The sequence below is a fragment of the Myotis lucifugus genome, unplaced genomic scaffold (genome assembly GCF_000147115.1).
Source record: "Myotis lucifugus unplaced genomic scaffold, Myoluc2.0 scaffold_110, whole genome shotgun sequence".
NCBI lineage: Eukaryota > Metazoa > Chordata > Mammalia > Chiroptera > Vespertilionidae > Myotis > Myotis lucifugus.
This window is the reverse complement of record NW_005871158.1, coordinates 123,198-141,514: the sequence shown is the minus strand read 5'-3', so window position 1 is coordinate 141,514 and position 18,317 is coordinate 123,198. Positions and strand designations below refer to the sequence as shown.

The 18,317-nt window shown below is 38.7% G+C and overlaps 1 protein-coding gene across 1 annotated transcript in view; it reads left to right on the top strand.

Annotated features, from left to right (window-relative positions):
• Nucleotides 1-17,802, top strand: part of LOC102428291 (guanylate-binding protein 6-like) — a 29,010-nt gene extending 11,208 nt beyond the window's left edge. The window contains exons 4-11 of the mRNA XM_023757683.1: nucleotides 617-726; nucleotides 916-1,112; nucleotides 11,388-11,633; nucleotides 12,944-13,224; nucleotides 13,868-14,080; nucleotides 15,731-15,833; nucleotides 16,162-16,355; nucleotides 17,313-17,802. Of these exons, the coding sequence (XP_023613451.1) occupies nucleotides 617-726; nucleotides 916-1,112; nucleotides 11,388-11,633; nucleotides 12,944-13,224; nucleotides 13,868-14,080; nucleotides 15,731-15,833; nucleotides 16,162-16,355; nucleotides 17,313-17,534 (1,566 nt within the window). The 3' untranslated portion in view covers nucleotides 17,535-17,802. The remainder of the gene's footprint in view (nucleotides 1-616; nucleotides 727-915; nucleotides 1,113-11,387; nucleotides 11,634-12,943; nucleotides 13,225-13,867; nucleotides 14,081-15,730; nucleotides 15,834-16,161; nucleotides 16,356-17,312) is intronic.
• Nucleotides 17,803-18,317: the final 515 nt, after the last annotated feature.

Here is an 18,317-nt window from a genome sequence, read left to right as displayed (position 1 = left end):
CATCATGATGAGAGAGAATCATTGATTGGCTGCTTTTTTATTTTATATAATGGCTGTTGTTTTTACTAATATTCACTATTACTGACAACCTTATTGTTGTCATCTTCATTACATTTGTTTTTAAATGTTTGTAAATACCATGAAATAGTTATCTCAAGTGTAACAATTATATTCACCTTTGCTTCCCTATAACTAAGAAAAATATATAACATTTAGCGGTATTTCATAAATATTTAATTTACTTGGTTTTATTTTGAGAGTTCAGTTGTGACTAGCATAGTAGTTATTTTACAGTTCACTTTTTGTTAAATGAACATGTGGTGTCACTTATGAACTATGAATTGTTCAAAATTATTGTGTTTACTCCCACTTAGTAACAAAGAACACTTGAAGGAAAGCATAATTAGAATTCTTTTATAGGTGAGGAAACTGAGATCACAAGAAATGTCAATGTAATTGCCAAAGCTGAGATTTGCCTTTAATTCTGATTTCAGGGTTTTTTCTTTGTACCAAACACACTATGATCTGAAATCATAAATTAAAAATGATTAAACAAATAACTGAATGAGTTTCTGAAAATAAGACTCCTAAATGTTTTTTCTAACATGTTTTCTAGGGTGATCCTAAGAATGACTCATGGATCTTTGCCCTGGCTGTGCTTCTGAGTAGCACTTTCATCTATAACAGCATGAGCACTATCAACAATGATGCCTTAGAGAAACTGCAGTATCCTTCCCAGTTTTATTGAGAAATCGATGGGAATGGAGACAAAGCTGAGTTCTCTTTCCCTGCGGCTGAGTGGCTTTTGGTGGAGCAGAGGGAACCCAGGGCAAAAGACAATGTTTATAATAATTTTTTTTGAGGGAAGTGTAGGAACTGTGGGTAGAAAGTTCCTTTTCCTTAGCCAGGTCCTAGTTATGTGACAGAGTTGACGGAACTCATCAGGGCAAAGTCTTCTCCTAGACACGGTGGATTAGAAGATGCCACAGAGTTTGTGAGTTTCTTTCCAGACTTTATCTGGGTCGTACGGGATTTCACCCTGGAGCTGAAGTTAAATGGCCAACCTATCACAGAAGATGAGTACCTGGAGAATTCCTTGAAGCTGATTCCAGGTAACAGGTTGGCTGGGCAGTGGATGGTCCAATAGAGGGCGGAGGAAGGTACTAAACATTGTCTATTATCTCTAATAGTTGCATTTGTATTTTAAGATTAGATCAAGCCCCATAGAATTGGTTTTTGGAACCTAGGTTGCTATTTGTTGGTAAGTTCTAGTAACTAAAGGGTGTCCCAAAATTCACGCAAGAAGTAATTTTGATAGAAAACACAGGTTTATAATTAAAAATTGCAAATGTTTTATTGATTCATAAAGTATATAGTATAGGGTTATGTATGGAATAGGACACCCAGTAAATGGCCTCCACGGTTTTGCTGGCACATACGCAAAGCCATGGTCTTCATTGGTCTTCATTGTCCCTGCTCCTGGGCCATAATTGTACTTGGTAATGCTTATCAAATTGAAGGGATTAAAATCAAAGGGCAACAGATTTTAGAATCTGATTCAATAAACCAAGTAAAATTAGGCTTTTATTTTTTTTGTTGTTGTTGTTAATGCTCACGTAAAATTCAAATCTTGCGTGAGTTTTGGGACACCCTTTACATAGTTAAGCTCACCCAAGAAGACTGGGGCTGAATGTAGAGTGCAAATTATTCAAAACTAAATTTCACCCAAGATAATTTATACCTTAACATTAAAATATAATGGATGCTAAAACTTTCCAAAGACCAGACACTTTTGTTCTTTGTTATGCTTCTCCCTTTTTTTGTTGATGAAAGAAATGACCTATATAATTGTTAGCCATAAAATCACACTGAAGTACGTATTTCACTCAGTTCTTACTTTTCTCAAGGAGAAATATAAATTTCTAGTGTGAGAATAGTTGGATCTTGCACAAAAAAATTTACACCCTAAATAGACCTTATGATCTACTATCAATGCTTATGTTTTCATTATATCTCTCACACTTTTTTTATAAATTGGGGTATAATTGACATACTACGTGGGTAGAATTTTTTCCTGCACTATCCAAGTTCAGGGGGAATATAAACAATGGCACTCCTGGCTCCTTCATCATAATAGGTTATTTAGATTTTGGGAGGCTCCTACATTTCCCCTATCTTCTCTGTATGGTCTCTCTCTCTCTTTGTTGTACAGAAGCTCTTCAATTGTCCTTCAGTTGTCTTTCAGGAGGAATTGATCTAAATATAGGTGCACATTTAGTGTGTTCATGCACCTGCATCTTTTTCTAGTTTCTTGAGGTGTAAAGGTAAGTTGTTTATTTGAGATTTTTCTTGTTTCTTGTGGTAGACATCACTATGAACTTCTCTCTTAGAACTGCATTTGCTGAATCCCATATTTTGGCCAGTTGTATTTCTATTTCATTTGTGTTGAGGTATTTTCTTATTTCTCTTTTGACTTCTTCATTGACCCATTGGTAGTTTAGAAGCATGTTGTTTAATCTCCACATATTAGTGAAATTTTTAGTTTTCTTCTTGTAATTGAATTTTTTGTTGTTTTCTACTATTGTTGTCAGAAAAGATGCTTGATATGAATTCACTCTTTCTAAATTTGTTAAGACTTGTTTTGTGACCTAACCTATGATAGATCCTAGAGAAGTCATGTGTGCTTGAGAATAAGGAGCATTCTGATAATTTTGGGTAAAAAGTTCTGTTTATACCTGTTATGTCCTTCTGATTTAATGTGTCATTTAGGTGATTGTTTTTGTATTAATTTTCTGTATCCATGCACTATTTATTGATATAAGTGGTACAATAACATCCCTTACTACTAATTCCCCCTAGGTCTGTTTATGATTGCTTTATATATTTAAATAGGGATATATATTCTCTGTTCTGGGTGCATAAATAACTACAAATGCGCCAAAACCGGTTTGGCTCAGTGGATAGAGTGTCGGCCTGCGGACTGAAAGGTCCCAGGTTCGATTCCGGTCAAGGGCATGTACCTGGGTTGCGGGCACATCCCCAGTGGGAGATGTGCAGGAGGCAGCTGATCGATGTTTCTCTCTCATCGATGTTTCTAACTTTCTATCTCTCTCCCTGCCTCTCTGTAAAAAATCAATAAAATATATTAAAAAAATAAAATAACTACAAATGTATATCCTCATGTTGGATTTATGCCATTATATAATGTTTGCCTTTTTTGATTTCTTATTACATTCTTTGTCTTATGGTCTTTTTGTCTAATGTAAGTATCACTACTTTAGATTCCTTTTATTTTCCAATTGCATGGAATATCTTATAATTTCTTTACTTTCAGTCTATAATGTCCTTACATCTGAAGTGCATCTCTTGTAGGCAGTATATAGATGGGTTTTATTTTTTATTTTTATTTTTAAAAAATATATTTTATTGATTTTTTACAGAGAGGAAGGGAGAGGGATAGAGAGTTAGAAACATTGTTGAGAAAGAAACATCAATCAGCTGTCTCCTGCACACCTCCTACTGGGTACATGCCCTTGACCAGAATCAAACCTGGGACTCTTCAGTCCTCAGGCTGACATTCTATCCACTGAGCAAACCTGTTAGGGCAAGTCTTATTTTTAAAAAAATTCATTTAACCTCTCTATGTTTTTTGACAAATTAGTTCATTTACATATAAAGTAATTATTGATAGGCATGTACTTATTGAATTTGTTAATTGTTTTCTGGCCATTTTGTAGTTCCTCTCTTCCTTTCTTCTTTTTTTTTGCTACCTCTCTTTGTGGTTTGATGACTTTCTTTTGTGTATCTGTTATAAGTTCTTGTTCTGTCATTACCATGAGGTTGATATATAACAGCTTATTTATAACAGTCTATTTTAAGCTGATAACAATTTATGTTTGAAAGCATTCTAAACTCTACATTTTTAGTCTCCCCCACCACATTTTATGTTTTTGATGTCACATTTTAAATATTTTTATCTTGGGTATTCCTTAATTAATTATTGTGGTTATAGTAATTATTATTTATTTGGCCCATCTTTCCTTTTTTGTTGATGAGTCTGGCTGAAGGTTATGAATTTTGTTTATCTTTTCAAAGAACCAACTCTTAATTTTATTGATCTCTTACTTTCTTGTTTTGTCTCTATTTTATTTCCACTCTGACCTTTATAATTTCCTTCCCTTTACTAACTTCGGGTTTTGTTTTTTCTAATGCCTTAAGTGTAAAGTGATAATGGTATTTTGAAATTTTCTTGTTTCTTGAGGTGAGCTTGTATAGCTATGAACTTCCCTCTTAGAACTGCTTCTGTTGCATTCCATAGATTTTAGAAAGTTATGTTTTCATTTTTACCTGTCTCAAGATAGTTTTTGATTTTCTTGTTGATTTCCTCTTTAACTTATGGGTTGCTTAATAGCATGTTGACTAGTCTCCATGTGTCTTTTTCCCCCCATTTTCTTCTTGTGGTTTATTTCAAGTTATATGGTGTTTTGGTAAGAAAAGATATGTGGTATGATTTTAATCATCTTAAATATATTGAAACTGTTCTATGGCCTAACATATAAACTGTTGTGAAGATGTTCCATATGTACTTTAAAAAATGTTTGTCCTGCGTACTTTGTATGAAATGTTATGTAAATAACTATTAAATCCATCTGGTTTAATTTTTTGTTTTTTAAGAATAATGTGCACTTACTGATTTTCTGTATAGATTATCTATTCATTTATTTAAGTGGGTTATTAAAATCCCCTTTTATTATTGTTCTGCTGCCAATCTCTCTTTTTATGTCTATTAATATTTGCTGAATATATTTACATGCCTCTATGTTGGGTGTGTAAATATTTGTGAATGTTTTATCTTCTTCTTGGATTGACCGTTTTATCATTTTGTAATGCCCTTCTTTGTTTCTTTTTATAGTCTTTGTTTTAAAGTTTGTTCTGTTTTTATAAGTTTTATTACCCCAGCTTTAAAAAATTTTTATTTTCATGGAATATTATTTTCCATCCTTCACTTATAGTCTATATGTGTGTTTTGATCCTAAGTGAGTCTTTTGTAGGCAATATTTAGATGGATCTTGTTTTTTTTATTCATTTAGCCACCCTATGTGCTTTGATTAGGGCATTTAGTTAATTTACATTTAAAGTAATTATTGATAGGTATATACTTATTACCATTTTCTTTATTGATTTTTTCGGTTGTTTTTGTAGTTCTTCTCTGTTTTTTTTCTTTTTTTCTTGGTTTCTTCTCCTGTGATGTTTTGCTTCTCTTTAGTGTTATGTTTGGGTTCCTTTCTCTTTATTTTGCATATCTCTTATAGGTTTTTTTGTTACCATGAGGTTCATATACATATCCTATATAATAAATGGCTAAAATGCAAATCACCCAAATGGTGAAGGACCAGTCACTATGATGCACACTGACCACCAGGGGGCAGATGGTCAATGCAGGAGCTGCCCCCTGGCTGTCAATGCGCTCCCATAGGGAGAGCGCTGTTCAGTCAGAAGCCGGGCTCATGGCTGGCGAACACAACAGCAGAGGCAGGAACCTCTCCCGCCTCTGTGGCAGTGCTAAGGATGTCTAACTGATGGCTCCCAGACTGTGAGAGGGTGCAGGCCAGGCTGAGGAACCCCCTCCCCCCCTGAGTGCACTGGGCCTCTAGTGTATTATAAGTTGATAGGTTTAAGTTTGCAAACTTTAAATAGTACCTTTTTACTCACCCTCCACACTTTGTTTTCAACATAATGTTTTAGATCTTTTTGTTTTGTGTATTCCCTAACTATTTATTGTATTTATATTTGATTTTGTTTTGCCTTTTAACCTTCATACTAGCTTTTTAAGTGTCTGATCCACTGCCTTTACTATATATTTGCCTTCATTTATGATATATTTCCTTACCTGTAATTTTAAAATTTATGATTGTGCTTTAAGTTTTACTTAAAGAAGACCCATGATGAATTCCGTTGTTTTTTTCTTTTTGGGGAAACTATCCTTCAATCCTGAAGTTTAAACTTACCACCCTGGAGTATTCTATGTTATAAGTTCTTTCCTTTCAGCAACTTAAATATATACTGTCTCTACCTTCTGGCCTTTAAATTTTCAGTTGAAAAATTGCCTGATAACCTTATAGGGATTCCTTTTTATGATACTAGTTGTTTTCCTCTTTCTGTTTTCAAGATTCTCTTTTAACTTTTGCCATTTAATTGTAATATTTCTTGGTGTGGATCTCTTGGATTCATCTTGCTTGGAACTCTGTGCTTCCTGGAACTGCTTTTCTATTTCCTTCCCCAGGTTAGGAAAGTTTTCAGCCATTTAAAAAAAGAAAAAAGCTGTCGATCCTTTTCTTTTCTCTCCTTCTAGAATCCCTATAAAGTGAGTGGTAGAACTTGACATTGTCCCAGAATATTTTTTAAATATTCTTTTTTCTTTGTGATGTTCTGATTGGGTGATTTCCACTATTCTTTCTTCTGGGTACTAATCATTTTTTCTCTATTGTCTAATCAGCTTTTGATCCCCTCTAGTATATTTTGCATTTCAGTTACTATATTCCCCAGCTCTAAATGGTTCTTTATTATTTTTCTAACTCTTTGCTAAAGTTCTAAATGAGTTCCTCTATTCTTCTTCCAAGTCCAGTGAGCATCCTTATGACTGTTAATTTTAATTCTTTATCGGGCAAAATACTTATCTCCATTTCATTAGGGATTTTTTCCATTTTCTTTTTTTCTCCTTTTGGAATATATTCCTCTAGATTCACCCTTTTGATTGACTTTCTGTGTTTGCTTTTATGACTTAGATGAAACAGCTATCTCTCCCAGTCTTTAAGAAGTGACCTTGACCTGACCGGTTTGGCTCAGTGGACAGAGCATTGGCCTGTGGACTGAAAGGTCCCAGGTTCGATTCTGGTCAAGGGCATGTGCCTTGATTGTGGGCACATCCCCAGTGGGGAGTGTGCAGGAGGCAGCTGATCGATGTTTCTAACTATCCCTCTCCCTTCCTCTCTGTGAAAAAATCAATAAAATATATTTTTTTAAAAAAGAAGTGACCTTGTGTAGGAGTGACTTCTGTGTAGATTGTATGAGTTGGATGTTTTGGCAGGTCACCTGAAGTGGGTCTGTGCAGTGCCTGGGGTCCTCTGGATGTCTGGCTGGCTGATGCTTCAGCAGGCACTGGCTGAGTGATTCAGCATGCAGAGCTTCAGGGGCGCCTGAGGTTACAGCAGATGCTGGCTGAGGCAGCTTGAGACATGGGTCTCTGGAGTACTTTAGAGAGCTGGCTGGTAGGGCCTACAGTGGACACTGGCTAAGGTCATTCTGAGAAGGGGGCTGTTGGTACTCTGGGAAACCAACTGTCTGGGGCTGCAGTGGACATTTGCTGAGGTGACCCTGGCTGCATGACTCTGGATGTTCTTGGGGGGGCACTAGTCAGGGCTGCAGCAGTGCTGGCTGTGATAGCCCTGGGGCATCCGTGTAGGCTTTGCCTGCTTGCTAGAGCTCTTGTTTGAGCTCTGCCCCCACTATCTATAAGGAGGGTAATGAAGAGTAACATAAACAACGGTGCTGGCTAGCAACTCTGGTCCCAGAGAATTCCCACAGATCCTGGAGAGTTCCTGCAGTTCCCACACATTTGACAGGCATCTAGTCATTAGTAGATTTTTTAAATGTACATTCTAAGTGCTTTTAAAATCACCTTGTGTTTTTTTCTGTGCCCCAGAGGAGGCATGTCTGCCTATGTGAGCCCCGCAATGATATCCCTCTTCACTGCAGGTCTCCCTGTCTGGATAGGGTTCACATGGGTACCACCTTCTCTTTATGATCCCTCTCATTTTGCTGTGCAAAAGTTATTCAATCAGCCCTCATTTCTTCAGGAGGAATTCTCTATATGTAGGTGTATATTTGTGTGTCCATATGAGGAGGTCAGTTTAGACTTTTTCTATGCCACCACCTTGAAGCCTTCTCTCGTTCCTTTTGTTGCTCTGATTGGGTGAGTTCCTCTTCCCTGTAGTCAAATTCACTTATTTTTCTTTGGCTTCATTTAGTTTGCTGTTGAACCCTTATACTATATTTTTCAGTTTAGATATTATATTCTTCAGCTCTATAACTTCTGTTTGGTACTTTTTAATATCTTATATCTCTTTGTTGAAGTTCTCACAGTGTTTTATCTACTCTTCTTTCATTTGGTGGGCATCTTTATGACCATTACTTTCAACTTTTTATCTCCATTTCATTAAATTTTTTTTCTGAGAATTTATTTTGATATCATATTTGGAACATGTTCCTGTGTTTCCACATCTTGATTGACTCTCTCTACTGGTTTTTATGCTTTAGATGAAACCACCACCTCTCCTGTTCTTGAAGTAGTGGCCTGGTGTAGATGAACCTTATTGTTCAGCCTGCCCTTGCTCTGGCTTGTTTCTCAATCTTTTGTGATTGTCCAAGCAGCGTATGTTTGTTTTTAATGTTCCCATTAGTTTAGGGTGTGATATGACCTATCAGTGTCCCAAAGGGAAGGCTGCACCTAGATTCAGGCTGATTGGAAGTCAGATCTTCAGGCAGCAGATTTTTTTAAATGCAAATAAATGCAATCCTATGGGACTACAATCATATGCCCCCAGGCCACCATAACCAGATAATCTGTAGGTGTCTGCTGGGCAGTAGTCCCAAAAATTGGGGCTCCAGACAAAAGTATAAGCTTCTTTCTGGGAGATGCTAATAAGCTGTAGCAAGGCAGAGAGACTACAAAGATGGTGTCCCCCAACCTCTGTTCCCTAAAAGTTTATATAGCCTCTAATTGTGTCAGATCTGATTTTTGCTCTTATGGCAAAAGCTCCAAGACAAGAAAGTTTTTTTCAAAAATACTGGGTGTGTATGTTTTAATCTTCTGTCTGTATAGTATCCTGGGCGTGGTGGCCTGCCACAAACTGTTTCTCTGATTTGTACAGTCTCATGGGACACTGGAACACAAGCACCCCTGGCTAATGGGTCCAGTGGTCGGCAAACTCATTAGTCAACAAAGCCAAATATCAACAGTACTTCTTCAAAATAGACTCGCCCAGGCCTAAAACCAACTTCTGCGCATGGGCCACGAAGTTTCAATCACTCTGTATGCTCGCCCGCATGTGGTATTTTGTGGAAGAGCCACACTTAAGGGGCCAAAGAGCCACATGTGGCTCGCGATCCGCAGTTTGCCAATCACGGGTCTAGGCAATCAAGGGGTATCCCCTGTGTGGCAACCACAAAAACCAGGGTGCAAAATGTAAAAAGTGGGTCATGGAACACATTTAAGAACTCCCTTCCAAGAGATGCTGCTGCTCTGGAGTGTGGCGGAGGAACAATATAGTACCTGCCCTCTGACTTCTCTGGAGAGGATTACAGTCAGCCCTTAGATGTTTGTTTCATTAGAAACCTGCCCTCAGGCTGCAGCTTGAATGTAAGCTAACAGGTCTCTCGCAGAAAGACTCAGCTCCTGGGTCTGCTGTCTTTTGCTGTGCCCTGGCAGTGGTAGTTGTTTAAGGACTCATTCTCCCTGGGACATACATGTATAAGCCCGCTGGCCACCATTACCAGGAGATACAGAGGTGTCCCCTGGCAGCAACCACAAAAATCAGGACACCAGACAAGGTTATATGGTTCTTTCTGGAAGATACCAGTAAGCTGGAATAAGGCAGAGGAAGAATATAAAGATTGTGTCCACCAGCCTCCATTCCCTGAGAGCACCTCCATAGTCCCCTGTAAGTGTGCCAAACCAGAAGCGTGGCCCTCAGGCCGAAGTTCCTGGACAAGCAAAGAAGACTCTTCAGAAAGACTAGAGGTGTGTTTCAGTCCATCTCGGCAGTGCCCTTAGAGCAGTAGTATGCCAAGAACTGTCTCTTCAATTATTATAGTGCCCTGGGGCCCAGTAACATAAATCCCCTCGCCTCCAAAGCCAGACAATCATGGGGCATCTCCTGGATGGCAGACTCAAAAACTGGGTCAAAAAGCATGAAAACCAGAACAGCAGCAATGTTTAGAAGCTCTGTCCTGGAGATGATGGTAGTGTGGAGCACAGCAGAGGGAGAATACAAAGATATTGTCCACTGGAAAAAGGAAAAGAAACAAAAAGAGAAAAAATGATGGTACCCATTGGCTTTAGGAAGGTAGAGGGAGAATAGGAAGATGGCATTCACCAGCTTCTATCCCCAGAGAGTATCCCAGCAGCTCCTTTCCCTTCAGACCAATGCTTTAAAATTTTGCAAATAATTCTTTTTCTCTTTTCAAAGAATTTCTGCACTGAGCCCTGGGGTGGGTGAGTCTGCATGTGAACCCTTTAAGAACTCACCACAGCCCCATGTGTCTTGTGGGTTTGAGCCCTGCTTGTTTTTAAAGCCAGATGTTCTGGGTCTCATCTCAAGTGCTGCTCTTAAACATTGGGGTGCCTGATGTGAGATACAAACCCTTCACTCTTCAGGGAGAAGCTCCAGGTTTAGAGTTCCTTCCAGACCATGGGTCACTGTGCCGGGGGTGGGGCTTATGGTGAGATTGTTTCTCAGCTTTTCTACCCACTTCAATGCAGTTACCATCTCATTTGCCCATTGTAAAGGGATGGCTCCACCAGTTTTTAGTTTGTTTGTTTTTTTTCTCCCAGAAGAAATCGCTCCATACATAGCTGTAGTTTCAGTGTGTCTGTGGGAAGTGAGTTGAGGATCTTCCTACATCGCCATCTTAAACTGGAACAATTTTTTAAAATTATTCCTGGAAACAGCCAGATTCTTGATTTTACTTTCCACATCATATCCTCCTTTGTATGCCAATATATTTATTCACTTTGACACTATTTTAAGTAAATAACTTATTTTAATTAATTGCATTTATGTAGATGAGTACTTGACACAACTAATGTTTTTTATGGAGTAGTGGTGAGTTTTTCAGATTACATTTAGGTAGAGTTTAGTCTTTAGATTTTCTGCAAAAACATAGCTAGTCTAATTTGTAGTATGTGAATTCAATCAATGGAGTTTTTCTTAACTGAACAAGTTGTCATATGTCCTATGTTAATCATTACTCCATTGTCATTGTAACTTCTCTTTGTTTTGTTCCTACAGTTTACTTCCAACATGGATTGGAGTAGACCATAAATTGAAATTTGACCATTATTCATTAGATAAACATCTGATAATCCAATCACCATGTTTGATTTTGTGGATACCAGCCATAAATTTCTTTTTCTTGGGCATATGTTTCCTAAAATTTCTCTTCAGTAACATGTCATTCATGAGTTTAATTTGTAATTTGTACGAATATGTTAAAGGAGTTCTATGAGCATAAAAATCACCAAAGATCAAAAATTCCCAGTCATAAAAATATTTAGCTGTCTTGTCCCAAGACTGTGCTGACTGTAACTATGCTTTCCTTTTCCTCAGGTTTAAATCCAAAATCTAAAATTTCCAACATACCCAGGGAGTGTATCAGGCATTATTTTCCAAAACGGAAGTGTTTTGTCTTTGACCGGCCAACACAAGACACAAGTCTCCTAGCCAAAATTGAGAATATTTTGGAAAGCCAACTGGATCCTAAATTCCGGCAACAATCAGATAATTTCTGTTGTTATATTTTCACCCACGCAAAGACCAAGACCCTCAGGGAAGGAGTCAAGGTCACGGGGAATCGTGAGTCTTCTTTTCTAAAACCATATTTCTGAGTGGCCTCATATGTGTTAATTATTTAATTACTAGAGGCCTGGTGCACAAAATCCAGTGGGATAGGGCGTAAACCTGCTGTCAGACATCCCTCTTACAATCCGGGACCTCTGGCTCCTAATTGCTCACCTGCTTACCAGCCTGGTCGCTACTAACTGCCCCACCCCCACCATCCTGGTCACCCCTTACTGCCCCCCCCCACCAACCTAGTCACTCCTCACTGCCCCCAGTGCCAGCCTAATTGCCCACAACTGCTCTCCTGCTGGCCTGGTCACCCCCAACTGCAACCCCTGCTGGCCTGGTTGCCCCTAACTGCCTCCCCGTCAGTCTGGTCACCTCTTACTGCCCCCCTGCCGTCCTGGTTACCCTAACTGCACCCCCCACCAGCATGGTCACCTCTCATGGCCCTCCCCCTCCCCCGGCCTGGTCACCTCACGCAGCCTGCTGTTCAATCATTTGGTCATCCCTCACTAACCCCCCTCCTGGCCTGGTTGCCCCACACAGCCTGCTTGTTCAGTCGTTTGGTCGTCCCTCACTAACCCCCTGGCTGTAGGCAGCCATCTTGTGAGGGCACAAGTGTCAATTTGCATAATACCTTTTTATTATATAGGATAATATGTGTTTTTCAGTAGTTTTGTTTTATTTTATATAAAAAATGTGTACTTATAAATATTCATACTCCATAGAGAAATGTGTATGTGCTTTATAATTATCTCTTGTCATGTGATTAAAAAATCCTTTCCCAAAACTCCCAATATTATTACTTATATCTTGGATTCCCACATTTAAGAAGAACCCCACCACTGATAATAAAACCACTAACTGGGTATAAAAACAGAGTATGTTGTATTTTCAGGGGAAGTCCTATATAGTAAGTGTTTTTTCTCAAGAGACTTCTTGGGAATTTAAACCAGTGAAAAATAAATACTTGTTTCTGAGTACCTGAAATCTATTGAAAGCTTAAGAATTAGGAACAATTATTATCTGAATTATCCTTCCTATCTCTTTACCTGTGTAGTATATTTTTCTTTTATTTGTGTTATGTATAATAATTATTCACAGACACCTTTGATTATGTTAGATAAAGTTAGGTATTTAACCTTTTTTGTGATGTCTGTAGAACACTAGAATAATGAATAAATGTGAAAATGAAGGTGTGATAGAAGTAGGTGTGTGTGTGTGTGTGTGTATGTGTGTGTGGTTTCAGAATTATAATCTTAGACTCTTGAATCTCATTGAGTGATAAATTTATATTGATCCCTGTTTCCTATTTTATTCAGGGTTGGGGACTCTGGTGGTGACTTACGTAGATACCATCAATAAAGGATCAGTGCCTTGTTTGGAGAATGCAGTGACAACTCTGGCCCAGCTTGAGAACTCAGCGGCTGTGCAGAAGGCAGCTGACCACTACAACGAGCAGATGGGCCGGCGAGTGATCTTTCCCACAGATACGCTCCAGGAATTGCTGGACCTGCATGCAGCCTGTGAGAGGGAAGCCATTGCAATCTTCCTGGAGCACTCCTTCAAGGATGACCAGAGGGAGTTTCAGAGGAAGCTCACGGTATTTTGTCTTAGTATTTGTCCTTACTAATTCTTGCCCTTCTGGGATTATGCCTTCAGTTCTACAGATTCATCTCATAGCTCATCTCCTATTCAGAATAAAGTAGTCTGCATTTCCCAGAGAGGGAGAACATTTACTTCTTTTTCTTCAAACTCAGGAAAGATATTAAAGATCTGTCTGATCTCGCAAGAAAACCAGCATTGGTTTCTCCTTTAGTGAATTGTGGCATGATTTCTGACCTCCTCAAAGTCATTTCTGAGCTGGTTAATCTCCAGGTATATGCACTCCTATTTTAGACACTTGATTTCCTTAGCATACTCTCTCAACAGGTAATTATTTATATTATTTTAGTTGTATCATTTTTATCAAAGATAGATTCACAGGATACTACAGTTACTAGGAACTACAAAGAATATATAATGGTATCTCAACATTTCACAGGTGAAGATGAAGCCCAGGGAGGATAAGAAGCTTTAACAGGGTCTTGTAGAGAGTTTTCAGAGTTGGAAATAAATTTGATTCTTGCTACATTGACGGGATGCTTTTATTAAGAGGACCACAGAGTACCCAGCTAATAAATTCTTTGGAATTTTATCTTCTATCTTCCTTTCTCTGGTGACACCCATCTACATTTCCCATACAGGAAACCATAAAGAATAAGAAGGAGAGTTTATTGCTGAAGAATGAAGAGGCTTCTGAGAAATATTGCCAATATGTACTTGATCAGCTTTCAATGGCCCTAATGGAAAGTATTTCAGATGGAACTTTCTCTGTTTCTGGAGGGCACAAGAACTACAGGAGAGCAAAGGAAAGGATTGAACGGCGATATTGGGAAGTTCCCAGAAAAGGAGTGAAGGTTAGAATTAAGGGGAACATAGGGATACTACAGATTAAAGTCAAGAGGGTCTCCTGAAAATATGAGAGCACAGCACCAGTTGTGGGTAATATGAGAGTATGGGGATATCATGACTGCTTTAGCTTTTAAGGTCCACTATTTGCTTTTTCTTCCTAAGTAGAGTAGCAATGTCCATTCTCAAAAATGAGTATAAATTTCTGAAATTTATGAGAGAGAACAGAAATTATGCATTTCATTGTCTAACAACATGACATTCAGTGTTCTATGCTTTGAGGCTTTATGATGGAAAGCCAGAATCTTTGCACTCAAACTGATCAAAGTGAGAAAGTCAAATAAATGGACAATTATATACAGTGGTAACATGTATGTACCTGTGACTCTGGGATACACTGGTGATGGTAATAAATGTAATAATAACAATACAATTAACAAATCAAATTACTTCTAATAGTTACTACTTATTAGCAGAGTATTAAGCTCTTTCTCTTAACATTTTAATGTGACCATCCAAAATGTTATGAAACATTTATTTTCTTACCCATATTTTATAGATGTGAAGTAGGAGGCACAGGTAGGTTATATAAATTGCTTAAATTTGCACATCTAGCAAGTGCCTAGGGAGAACAGCAACATAGATTAGAGTCTACCTTTCATATAGGGCATATCCTATATAATAAAAGCCTAATATGCAAATCGACCTAACAGCAGAAGGACCAGTGTAATGACCAGTTGCTATGATGTGCCCTGACCACCAGGGGGCAGATGCTCAATGCAAGAACTGTCCCCAGCCCTCAGGTCCCAGGCCAGTCAAGGCTGGTGCCAGCTGGGGCCACCTCCCAGGCACCCCACAGATCAGCCCTAATTGCCTAGGGACCCTACCTGTGCACAATTTTGTGCACCGGGCCTCTAGTCCTATATAATAAAAGGCTAGTATGCAAATCAACCAAACAGTGGAACGACCAGTCGCTATGAGGTGCACTGACCACCAGAGGGCAGATGCTCAATGCAGAAGCTGACCCCTGGTGGTCGGTGTGCTCCCACAGGGAGGGCGCCGCTCAGCCATAGCTGGGTTCAAGGCTGGTGAGTCCAGCGGTGGTGACGAGAGCCTTTCCCACCTTCGCGACAGAGCTAAGGATGTCTGACTGCCGGATTAGGCTTACTCCCCGCCATCAGTTGAACATCCCCCGAGGGCTCCCAGACTGCGAGAGGGTGTAGGCCATACTGAGGGACCTCCCCCTTCGAGTGCACAAATTTCGTGCACTAGGCCTCTAGTAGTCTATAAAATCTTCCCGAAGAAGAGGGGATGTAAAGTTTGAAATATTTGTACATGTTGTCTGGGTTGAATGTTAATCAAAGGGAAGAGCCCCAAGTAAACATGCAAATTCATAACAGAACCAAAGTTGTTATGGGTTTGTGCAACAGCACATAATTCTGACTGGCTGACCTTGAGCATGTGGAATGAAGTAGTACTGGAAGAGGGAGTGAAGGAAGACATGGAGAGTCTTTGGTCACAGTAAAGTGCTTGGACTCTTTGTAGAGGATCCTGGAGCATTTTAAACAGAAAGTAAAAATGACACATATGGATTTGTTTGCACAGAACAAATCTCCTCAGTGGAACTCTAAGATCTTTGTCCCTTCTTGTTTCCTCAGGCAACAGAGGTCTTCCAAAGCTTCCTGACGTCACAGGTGTCAATAGAGAAATCCATCCTGCAGGCAGATAAAGCCCTGACCCAAGGGGAGAAAGCCATAGCAGGTATGGGGCATGATGCAACTCTCAGTGTGGTGGCATTTCCTGCAGTGCTCTCTGACAGATCACATTAAGATCTTTCCAAAACAACAAATTTTTCCTTCTGTGGAATTTACATTCTGCCAAATCTGAACATAACAAGCAGAGTGTGGTTGTATATCAACCAGACAGTCAAGGTCTTTCCATTACATTATCAAACCTGCTCTTGATGGTGTAGCCATTGGGTGAAATTGGAGATTCCTCATCTCTTTCAAATTTGATTTGTTCTCTTAAAATGTTAGAGTTCAGGCCTGATCTTGTACTTTCTTCTTTTTCTAAAATTGTCATGGGGCAGAGGAGCGGGCCAAGAAGGAGCAAGCTGAGAAGGAACAGGAGTGGCTAAGACAGAAGCACAAGGAGCAGCAGCAGCAGATTGAGGCGCAAAATAGGAGTCTGGAGGAAAACATAGTCCAACTGAGAAAGAAGCTGGAGAAGGACAGAGACGAGGCTCTGAGAGAACAGACGAGGATACTGGAACACAAGCTGAAGGTAAGCCTGGCCATGGCCTCAATAGTTGCTCATGGTCATCACCCTGGTAAGTGAGAAAGGAATAGGTGAAAATTAATACAAAATTAAAAAGAAAACAACTGCTGTTTACTGCATTTGATTCACCACAAGTACCAAATACTGGATTTCCAAGAGACCTTTGAGTTTTGCTCCACACCGAGACTCTAGAGAGGCCAAGATGACCTTGGGTCCTCCAAGTCCTTGGAGAATATGAATAGCCTCCCCAAAGTCCAAGTGTCTACATTAGTGGGATTCTAGGGTGATCTCATGAAGCCCTAATTAAACAAGGTTTTTAATAGATTATCAAGAGATATTCTAACCAGATGTTGTTTTTAATATAAGCAGCAACTGGGTACTTCACCAAGATTACTGTCAATTATCCAGAACTCTACTACCAGCAAAGACCCTGATTTGGGTCCATGCTGGCCTAAAACTATCAGATATGTCTAGACGTAGAAATATGGGGAACTGGCACCTTCTAAACCTGCTTCGGTTGTCTCCAAGTATGGATAGTTTGCCTAAGTCACCACATAGCATTGGGAGAATTCTCTTTTTTCTCATCTAGAAGTGTTTACATCAGATTTTTTGATCAGCTTATATGTTCCTATTATAATTTCTACAATATGGGGGACCATGCCATTTGTACAAGTGGAATAATGGTTCTCTCTTAATCCATACTTTTGGTTGGAACACATTATTGCATTGTTCTTCATGCCTGGCTAAGCAAGGTTGAAACCTATCCTTCCTCTCACTGATCAGGTCTAACCCAGAAGATACTGTCTGCTTCAAATATTATCCTCTAATAATCTAATTAGAGAGACTACTTTTATGTAGAAAATAAAGAAAATTTAATAACATTCTTACATATAAAATTTTACTATTTAGAAATTGGGATTTTCAAAAGTTTACTTTTCCCTCTCTCCATACCCTTTATTTTAGATCCAAGAGGAATTGCTTAACGAAGGATTCAGGAAGAAATCTGATGAGATGGAGGCAGAGATAAATCGTCTGAAAAATTTGATTGAAAGTACTAAAAAGGATAAAACTCCCTGGATTGCACGGGCTCTGGACACACTTGCTGATGGAATCTCTGCAACCCTATCTATCCCTGGTAAACTACTTGGCAAGGGTCTGAATGCTTTGAGCTCACTGTTTAAATAAGATTAGTTTTCTTTAAAGAAAATTATAGAATGTGCATATATGCTCTGCCCTATTTTTAGTGTGTATGGTTTTTAATTTTACTCACAAAAGTTTTAAACATAAAAAGTGCCTACTAGAGGATTTTAGTGCCTGACATACATTGATAGATTGAGAGTTGGTTTTATTCATTTAAATTGAAAAACAAGCATCAATTTATAACAGAAGTTGGCAAACTTGGCCTACAGACTAAACCTATCCTGCTGCCTGCTATTGTAAATAAAGTTTTTTTGAAACACCACCACATGCATTTATTTACATATTATCTATGGCTACTTTTATACCACAAGAGTAGAGTGAAGTAGTAGGAGCAATCACTGTATGACCCACCAAACCTAAGAGAGTTCCTTTTAGACACTTTATAGAAAGGGTTGCCACCCTTTGGTTTAAGAGGTAGTAAAAGACCATATTTGCAGTTGAGCAAAAATTGCCTTTAAAAAAACATCAAGAATGTTACTGAAAGTCACAAAAGAAGAAATATATATTCAAGTCAATTCTTGATATAGCATGTTCACTTTTAGGAAATACATGTGCATAATTATATTACACAATCACACACACACACACACACACACACACATACACAGAAAATCTATTGCAGCATTATTTGTAATGGAAAGATTGGTAAAATAAAGTTTAGTATATACATGAACTGGAATTCTAGGTAACCATTAAATAACTTGACAATGGAGATTATATATCCTATATAATAAAGAGGTAATATGCAAATTAACTCACACCCTCACA